Source organism: Mastomys coucha, unplaced genomic scaffold (assembly GCF_008632895.1).
Source record: "Mastomys coucha isolate ucsf_1 unplaced genomic scaffold, UCSF_Mcou_1 pScaffold13, whole genome shotgun sequence".
Lineage (NCBI taxonomy): Eukaryota > Metazoa > Chordata > Mammalia > Rodentia > Muridae > Mastomys > Mastomys coucha.
This window is the reverse complement of record NW_022196895.1, coordinates 56,316,789-56,326,527: the sequence shown is the minus strand read 5'-3', so window position 1 is coordinate 56,326,527 and position 9,739 is coordinate 56,316,789. Positions and strand designations below refer to the sequence as shown.

The following is a 9,739-nucleotide window of genomic DNA, read 5'->3' as shown; positions in this document are numbered from 1 at the left end:
GGTAGGAAGGGGTAGGAAGGGGCAGGAAGGGGCAGGAAGGGGCAGGAAGGGGCAGGAGGGGCAGGAGGCAGGAGTTCACGGTCTTGGAGTTTTCCACACTAGCCTGAGCTGTAGGAAACCACCTGTCACAGAACAAAAACTAAAACAAGAATGGGAGTAATATCTCAGAAGACATCACATATGCTCAACTAGACCCAAAGTATTTTCTCTAGCCTTTTTACAAAAGCTAGCTGGCCCATGGAGATTGCTAGCTTAAAGAGAAAGGCTACCAGAGACAGGAGTTACTTCACTTCATCTCCCTGGAAGAGATCTCTCATCTAGTTAAGCACAGTGTAAGCCAGAAATACAAATTAAATCGGAATCTCTGCTAAAAAGCAACAATTTAAACCAAAGAGTTTTAGAGTCACGGGGCTACCTGCCCTCCATAATAACTGGGTGTATATGTATGCCATCCTTTGCCTGGTGGCAATGGTACACACTGTTAATCCCAACACTTGGCAGATAGAGGCAGGAGAATCTGTGAGTTTGAGGCCAGCCTGGTTTATAGAGTGAGTTCCAGAACAGCCCAGCTAGGACTACAGAGAGAAATCCTGTCTAGAACCACAACCACCTCTCTTCCTCCCCCCCAAAAGAGAGAACCGGCTCAGAGGCTAAGAGCACAAACTGCTCCTGCAAAGGGTTCAAGTTTGGTTTCCATGTCCAGTGGTTCACAACCACATGCAAACTCTAGAGCTCTTTGGGTTCTTGAAGTCACTTGTACAAGCCTATACACAGATCACACACATAAACAGTAATTAAAAAAAAAATCCAGATGGGCGTCTAGGCAATATATTACTTTTTGATGCAAAGATGAAAAAGCATTCTTGAAAAATACTCTGGCATCGTAAGAAAGATTTTTATATGACTTAGAATATCAATGACAGACTGGGTAAAGAAATAGAAATATCATGTAAACTATTTATTCAAAGGCAGTTAAAAGCAAGAGAGTCTGAAATGATGCCCACAAACCTGAGATCTGTTTCAGTAATGGTGTCTCCCAGACCACCCACATACAGTGTGGTGATCGTCTTATCCTCTGGTGGGTCAAGACGAGGCATGGTTGAAGCCCGTTTTAGAAGCTTATCAGCCACAGGGTCATTAATTCCATAGTACCGGTCTTTTATATTCTGATCAGCAAGAGGGTCATCTGGATCGGTAGGCTTCTCATGTCTAAGATTCACAAGTGGGAAATACACCAAGGTGAAACAGGGAAAATTTATCACTCTATAGTAGCTACATGGTAAGTAAGAGTCCCTCAAATGCTTTTCAAATTAGAAAATGTCTATTCAAAAATACTGTTACTAGCCAGGTGGAGGTGGCACACACCTTTAATCCCAGCACTTGGGAGGCAGAGGCAGGAAGATTTCTGAGTTCAAGGTCAGCCTGGTCTACAGAGTGAGTTCCAGGACAGCCAGGGCTACACAGAGAAACCCGGTCTCAAAAACAAAACAAACAACAACAACAACAACAACAAAAAATACTGTTACTAAACAAGAACAAATATCAACAAAGTACTGTATCATATAAAGCTTTCCTGATGTTCTAAGTAATCCACTTAAACTGTTCTAATAGAATCTGACTAAAGCTATGGACATCACTTTAGAAAAAGGGCATATATTTAGGGGGTGGTTTTACAGTTAACAAATCATTAGCTAAACTCCTAACTCTGAAGCTTGGCAGTCTTGGTTGAAACATAAGTAGCCTTCAGGCGACTGGTCTTGTCTTAACTTTGGCTATATTTTGCCATTCACACCATTTAAATAGACACCAAATTACCATACAAACTTAGAACTTATTAATTCAGAAACAGTATATACATCATATGGCATAGCAATTTAGTTCTTCAAGGCTTAGCTGTGAGTAAAAAGTATAATTTAGCCAGGCTCTTATAATCTAAGTTTATGACAGTAGAGACTCTACATGCAAACAGGAGCTTTAGCATTAAAGCATGAATTTAAGCTTGAGTCTCCCCCCACTACTCAGGAGTCTGAGAGTGAGGCTCAGCTCTTACCTGTATGGACACTCCTCTCCTCTCTTACACTCCCCTTTCACCCAGAAGGAACAAATGTGGGGCCGATTCCTTTTGTAGTACGGTGTGGTCCGGGCCAATTTGAGGAGCATGTCACTGGTGGATGTAGCTTTTCCTAGCATTCCAACTGGTCGTGTTCCATCAGAGTTAGAAATCTGCGCGAAGAAGACAACTTTATAGCCTGTCAATTCATTAGGATTATTATAAAATACAAAACTACATTACAAGGCCTGGAATCAATTCCCAGCAGCATATATACACAATCTATTCCCCCAGATAAACAATGGCACCAAGAAAGTAGCTAGAGGACCAGGAAATCTGGTGTGAGATTGTTTCATAGAAATGACAGGGAAGCTACACTCATGATATCTCAACAATATACCTGTCCAAACAAAGACACGAACAATAGATACACTAATTCAAAAAGGAGAAATTTTATGGGTCCCATTCTTAGACAAAGAAGTACAGGCAACTAATGACTGTTGAGATTTAGTCTCTCCTGGAGATGAGTGCCCTAGTTAGTTATCCAGGGCATGGTAGTCAGCTTTGAAATCATATACAGATTAAATGAACCCAGCAGGTGGCAAGCAAGTAACTGAGCGGCGCGCATACACACACACACACACACACACACACACACACACACACACACACACAAACTAATAATCAAAAAGAAAGAGGCCATCTTTTTCGAGGGGGGCATGGGAGAGACATAAGGGGTTGGAGAAAGGAAGTGATATAATTAGATTTTAATGAAAATAAAAAACATACTTCTCTTTCCATATTTTGGGTGTAATATTCTTTATTGACATCTGATTTAGGCATGTCGTCTTTAAATGATAATCCTGCATCACGAACCTGGATGGGTAGGCCTGGTACAAAGAAATTGAGGAATTAAAAACCTTAGATTTGATAACATATTCATATTCGATATGTACATAAACTCTAACATCACCCTTCCCTTCTTGGCCCTAGTTGCTGGAGGCTTTAAGAGATGCCCCAGTAAGTAAGTGCACATGCTGCTCTGCAAAGGAGCAGAGTATAACTCCCCACAGCCATGCAGGATGGCTCACTGTCACTCCAGCTCCAGAGGAGCCGACACCCTTTTCCATTTTCTAGACTCTGTCCCATACTCATGTGTGTATCCCACCCCCTCATATACACACTATGAAAGACAAAAATACATCTTTAAAATTAGACAATCAGCACACTTGGTGACAGTTCACAATGTTTTCAATCAGACTGTTTAGCACCATCGGGCTAACAACTGCTATAGGGAGTACCCCAAGAACTGTCCAAATTCCTGTGCTGACATGGGATCTGGTGAAGGGACTGTTTTAGAAAACTGTTTCAAAGAATAGATTGTAGGGCCAAAGTAAGTTAACAGAGTATCTAGCTTTTAACACGATATACTTAAAATACATAGAACACAATGGTTTCTTGTTAGATTGGTCTTGAAGTTCTTATGGATGGGCAGGTATGTTTAGTAACACTGTATTCCAGGCTTGAATGCTCCTGACAAATGCAGCCACAACACCCCCCCCCCCACTTCCTCCTCACACAAAGTAGGTAACTTTGTGTGAAAGGAAAACCTCATTTACATAAAAATAAAAACAATCCCAGAAGCAAGTGCTTTGAAATAGAAGCAACACCTGGCCCTAACAGCCCACAGCACACTTAGCCCAGGAACTTGTCCGGGATGTTAAAAGCTAGATACTCTGTTAACTTACTTTGGCCCTACTATCTATTCTTTGAAACAGTGTTCTAAAACAGTCCCTTCACCAAAAGGATCTAGGCAAAACAACAAACACACAGACAAGTGTACACACACACACAAACACACACAAACAGTTTCATAGGAGCAATGCCTTTTATTCCAACTGGCACAGAGATGGGTGTGTAGGCCAGTTCTGATTTCTTCCCAATTGCTCCTGAAGTTCCTACTATTGCTCAGGAGGTCTCTAGAGCAGCCCAGTTATGGTATTTTTTCCTGGGAAAAGCAGGCATTCCCAGTAGACATTCTAGTGTGCGATTGAAACCAGAGAAGTGGGAGGCAACCCGCTGGCCTGGTGGGCACCTGTACACTCTCAGATCTAGTGAACGTGGCAAACATACCATATTCTAGGTCTAACAGGCAGGTCTGACAAACGTTCTTCAATTTACTGCAGGTTTGGCACACTTCAGTCTTCTTGAAGCGCATGCGGACCCCAGGGCACCAGCGAAACACTGTGAATGGCCTGGCACAGATCTGAACACACATCAAGAGACAGAATCTTAAATGTTCTGACCTGGACCCAATTCAGATTGAGTAAGTATGGAGAGCTGGCCTTAGCAATCAGCTAATCCACATGCCAGCCAACCCAATTCCATTTACTTTTTTTTTTTTTTTTAAGAAGTTAAAAAGCTAAAATAGCACAGAAGTAAGCATTCAGAAAGTCCTAGCCTTCCCATCTAGAGGTAAACAACATTAAAAATCCGACTCTTGGACTGGAGAGATGGCTCAGTGGTTAAGAGCACTGACTGCTCTTCCAGAGGTTCTGAGTTCAATTCCCAGCAACCACATGGTGGGTCATAACCATCTATAATGGGAGCTGATGCCCTCTTCTGATGTGTCTGAAGAGAGCAATGGTGTTCTCATATACATAAAATAAATAAATAAATCTTTAAGAGAATATTGTGGCAGCCACAGTCTTCCTCCTCATCTAAAACACCTGGCACACAAGCACCTGGTGTTCGGTGCATATTTAGATACCTGTTTACGAATTTACATTAGAATGGTCATTTTCTCATCTGCCATGCTAGCTGTCAGCTACTGACGACATCAACCGCATATGAAAGCTGTGAGCATGAACTCTGAGTGGTGAGCCTCAAAACTTAGTAAGCACAAAGTCAGTTTGGTGGAATAAAGGGAAGAGAAGGGATAAAGAAAATCAAAGTTAATTCTTAATACACACACTTACTTTGCATTCTTTGCCATATTTTTCTTTGGTCTGAAATAGAAAAGAACTGGAATTACGGCAGAGAAAGCGAGCACACAGACAGACAAACGAAACCAATCTAGGCATCTGTCCCCCCCACCTCCAAGTACAAAGTATAGTGTGTGTCTGGAGATCCCTGAAATTAGAGAGGTAATGAAACCAAACCTAAATCATCACTCTGTTGAGGCTACAGTAAGAGATGCTGTGGTAGGCAGCTCCACTTGTCACCTGACATAACCTAGAATCCCCCTGGAAGAGTCTCCACGATGGACTGCCTAATCTATCAGCCTGATCATGGGCCACACCATCCCGAGCTTGTACCCTGGAGCCTGTAAGTGAAGAAGGGGCTCAGCACTAGCAAGCACACATGCATTCCCTCTCTGCTCTTGACTTGGCTGTGATGTAACCAGCTACTTCAAGTTCCTGTTGCCTGACTGCCCCACAATGATGGACTATACCCGTTAACTGTAAGCCAAATAAAACCCCATTCTCCTAAGTTGTTTTTGTTAGGGTATTTTACCACAGCAAGGTTAATACAATTAAGACAGATATATTCCTGACAAGGTCATACTCTCTCAAGAGTAGATGGATCTAATGTCAAGTGTCTTCCCAGAGCCAGAACTCTTAGATCTACTTCTGACATTCAAGAACTAAAATTGCTAATGGAAATTCATAATATTTTCTCTTATATGTGGAACCTAGATTTCAAATTGTGCTTGTGTATATGTGTTGATCATGAACCAAGAAAAGGGACCCTAAGTGGGAAGAAAGAGTCTGTATGTGGGGATAATAAAACAGGTGTTGTTAGAAAGAAGGGTAAACTGGGGGAACTAAGAAAACGAGACAGAAAGGGGCAGGGACAAGGGGGGAGGGCAGTGGAAGAGGGAAGAATTGAAAACAAAGTACGTACATACGAAAAATGCCAAGATGAAATCCATCACTTTGTACGCTAGCCTAAAAAAATTAATAAGAATAAAAAAAAACTGTCTGGGAGGTGGCTATTTCAAGGGCTACTTTGTTTTCCAAGTGAAAGCTTTCACAATTTCCAGAACATGTTTCTTGTCTACTAATCTTTGAGGAAACTGTTTAAACACTGATCCAATCACTTTTGAAATGTGGTCAGCAGCCTCTCTTCATGATAGTTCTCCAGGTCATGGGTTTGGAGGTGGTAGACAGTGGGGAAGAATGGTATCTACACACTTTAGGAAAACAATATGCTCTTACTATATATCCCTGGCTGGCCTAGAACTTGATTTGCAGACCAGAACTTGAACTCACAGAAATCCACTTGCCTAAGGCTGGGATTAAAGGTAGCCATCACCACTCATGGCTAGTTTAGGAATATTTGGTTTTATACCCAATGATGTCTATAAATAAAAAAATTAGCGTCGCCAGATGGTGGTGGTGGACGCCTTTAATCTCAGCCAGATGGTGGTGGTGGACGCCTTTAATCCCAGCACTTGGGAGGCAGAGGCAGGCAGATTTCTGAGTTCGAGGCCAGCCTGGTGTATAGAGTGAGTTCCAGGATAGCCAGGGCTACACAGAGAAACCCTGTTTCAAAAAACCAAAAAAAAAAAAAAAAAAAAAAAAAAAAAACCAAAAAAAAAAAAGTGTCAATATAAGAACTATGATTTTTACATTAGAATGTGGATATGCCATCTAAATCTTTCATAATATGTGTGTTAACTAACGGGATGAATTTTAAAAATTCCTTTGGTGTGAAAACCCGAAATTCCTAAGGTCTCCAGGTAGGATGCCAGAGACAGCCAAGTCTTTCTAGAGTTTGCGAAGAAGGTAACTGCTCTGGGCTCTCCCGTGCTGATGCAGTATATCCCACACTCTGTTCCCATAAACTATAGAGTTAGCATCTCTGAGGCCGATCACAACACACTGCCCTAGAATCATTGTTGCCCGTCACTATTTTACCCTTTTTGGAGAGGAGACAGAGTCTACCTTAAACTAGAGAGAATACCTCACGGCGCAGTGGCTGAGAGATACATAATTAATAGCTAGGAACCAGTGCTACATAAAGATACACTCTCCTATCAACAGACCTACTTTTTAGGTTAGATGCTCAACAAGTACCAATTGTTTGTTACGCTACAGGATTACTGCTCACTGTCTAGGAGAGGAAACAGGTAGGGCAGTACTTTGCAAGTTGTCCTGCGTTTCGGGTTAGAAAAAGAGCATCAATGCTTCTAACTGGCTAAGAGAAACTCTTTACAGTCACCTTGCTTGGATCACAGTATAAGGAACAGTTCACTCCCGCTGCACAGGAAAGCACTCACCATTCGTATGTAAGGGTTTTCTCCCAGACACGTCTGACACAGAATGGGGAAGTCCTGGAGAAAAGGGAAAATCTGGTTGAAGATCAAGTCCCGAAGACCACGTTCCCTCGGTCATTCTCCTGGAGCGGAGAAGGATGCAAGGCTGGCAGGAGCCCCAGCGCCCTCACTGGCCGCGGCTCGGGAAGGGGCGCTGTCTGCACTTCCGGCAGGAGGTAAAAGGAAAGCATCTGGCAAGTGTGGAGTCGCCGGTGGACACCGCTGGTCCCGGGACCCTGATCTGCCGCACGAGGGCTCGCTCTCCTCCCGCTGCCCCACCGAGCTAGGCCGCAGCTCGGCTCTGGCCGAACCCACCGCACCCTGGAGCAAGGCTTCCCCATCCCGCCAGGCCTCGCCGTTCCCGTGTCCTCCTCCGGCGTGCACTCACCGCGTCCTCCCAGTTCTGCCTGTTGTAGGTGTTGGAACCCAGAGAAGTCGCCATGTCGGGAGTCCCGGGGCAACTCCGGCTTCCGACTCGAGAGACCGACCGCCACAATCCCGGCAGGCACAGGGGTAGCGCCGGGCTACGTATAATCTGCGCGCCCAGGGCGGCGTGGGGCGTGGCTTCGTGTCGGGGCGTGGCCTCGTCTCCGAGCCAGCCGTTCCAATCGCTTCTGCCGAGCTCCGTAGTCCGTCCTTGCTTCTAAAGAGTAAGGAACGATCTAAAGAATAAAGGTTAGTCGCGGCTAGGCGCAGATGTCTGCATTCCTAATACTTTGTGCTAGAAGCGGGATGCATTACCAGGAAATTACATTTAACTAGACAAATTGGTTACTTTTTTATAGAAAACGATTTTTTTTTTTTGAGACATTTTTCTGCGCAGCCTGGCTGTTCTGGAACTCTTAGATCAAGCTGACCTCAAACTGTTCACCACCACCATTTGGCTTTTATGATTTTTTCAAAGGTTTATTTTAAAAATTTTAATTCTGTCTCTGGGTGGATGTATGTTCGAGAGTGTACGTGCCCACAGAGACCAGAGGCATTAGATCCCTCTCTAGCCAGGTGGTTGTGAGCAATGCAGTGTGGGTTCTGGGAGTCTTAGGTCTTTTGCAGCAGCGGTACACGTTCTTAACTGCTGAGAAATCTCTCCAGACCCTCCACTGTGTTTTTGAGCAGGGGTGACACTCCACACATACCTACTATTTCATTAGGCAAAAGCTTCTGCAGTTCTATCATTTTAATTAAAATTAAGAGAAACCTATAACTTCAACAAATGAGGGAACTAGTATCATATGCTTCTATATAGCCTTAAAAACAAGTATAGGCCAGCTGGAGTGGTATGTTTTAGTACCCCTTCAATAGCATGAGGCGTGGTGATTGTCAGGCTTTGGCCCAGTGACAGCCTGTCAGCATCCTTAACCAAGGGGGCTGTGGACCAGCCTCTGGCAGCTGGGTTTAATTTCTTTGACAGGGAGGCCACTGGTTGGTGCTAGGGCCTGAGAGTCAATACCCCAGTTATATGTTGTCCTTTTAAGAGTTGCCTTGGTCATGGTGTCTGTTCACAGCAGTAAACCCCGCTGGACATAGTGACACCTTTAATTCCAGCATGGTGAAAAGGCAGAAGAGACTGATTTCTGTGAGTTTGAGGATAGCCAATCTATAGTGTGAAAATCTCAAAGGAGCAAAACCAAACAATTGTGCTGGTTAGTTTTACATCAACTTGATACAAGCTAGTTACCAGAGAGGAAAAAAGCCTTAATTGAGAAAATGGCTCCTTAACATTGGGCTATAGGCAAGCCTGTAAGGGCATTTTCTTTTTCGTTTTTCCGAGACAGGGTTTCTCTGTGTAGCCCTGGCTGTCCTGGAACTCACTCTGTAGACCAGGTTGGCCTCGAACTCAGAAATCCACCTGCCTCTGCCTCCCAAGTGCTGGAATTAAAGGCGTGCGCCACCACACTGCCCAGCGTTAGGGCATTTTCTTAGTGATTGATGTGGGAGGGCCCAGCCCATTGTGGATGGAGACACTGCTTGGTTGATGGGGTTCTAGAGATAAAAGCTGGTACACATCTAACACAATGCATCTGAAAAATGTAAGTTCAAGGAATATCCCCATGGTTCAGTGAATTACACTTTTTTTGATTTTTGAGATAGGATCCTTCTACAGAATCCTAGAACTATCTCAGGCTGGCCTTGAACTCACAAGAGATCCGCCTACCTGCCTCTGCTTTCCAAGTGCTGGCATCAAAGCTGTGCACCACCACAAAGCAGAGCCTGGTGAATCACTCTTTTATCAAGTTAACTTATGTAAAGAAGTGAAGGGACAAGCAGGAGACACAGCTCAGCAGGTAGAGCATTTGCAGAGGGCAGTTCATTTCTCAGTGGGTGACTCAGAATCATGTAACACTAGCTCCAGAGGATCTGCTGTCCTC

The 9,739-nt window shown here is 43.9% G+C and overlaps 1 protein-coding gene across 1 annotated transcript in view; it reads right to left on the bottom strand.

The window, feature by feature from the left end:
* The window catches only part of Rbm22 (RNA binding motif protein 22), a 12,745-nt gene extending 4,600 nt beyond the window's left edge, over positions 1 to 8,145 (bottom strand). The window contains exons 1-7 of the mRNA XM_031365764.1: positions 7,759 to 8,145; positions 7,335 to 7,388; positions 5,029 to 5,058; positions 4,184 to 4,316; positions 2,840 to 2,940; positions 2,051 to 2,223; positions 1,009 to 1,209 (exon numbers count right to left, since the gene is read on the bottom strand). Coding sequence (XP_031221624.1) covers positions 1,009 to 1,209; positions 2,051 to 2,223; positions 2,840 to 2,940; positions 4,184 to 4,316; positions 5,029 to 5,058; positions 7,335 to 7,388; positions 7,759 to 7,812 — 746 coding nt within the window. The 5' untranslated portion in view covers positions 7,813 to 8,145. The remainder of the gene's footprint in view (positions 1 to 1,008; positions 1,210 to 2,050; positions 2,224 to 2,839; positions 2,941 to 4,183; positions 4,317 to 5,028; positions 5,059 to 7,334; positions 7,389 to 7,758) is intronic.
* Positions 8,146 to 9,739: the final 1,594 nt, after the last annotated feature.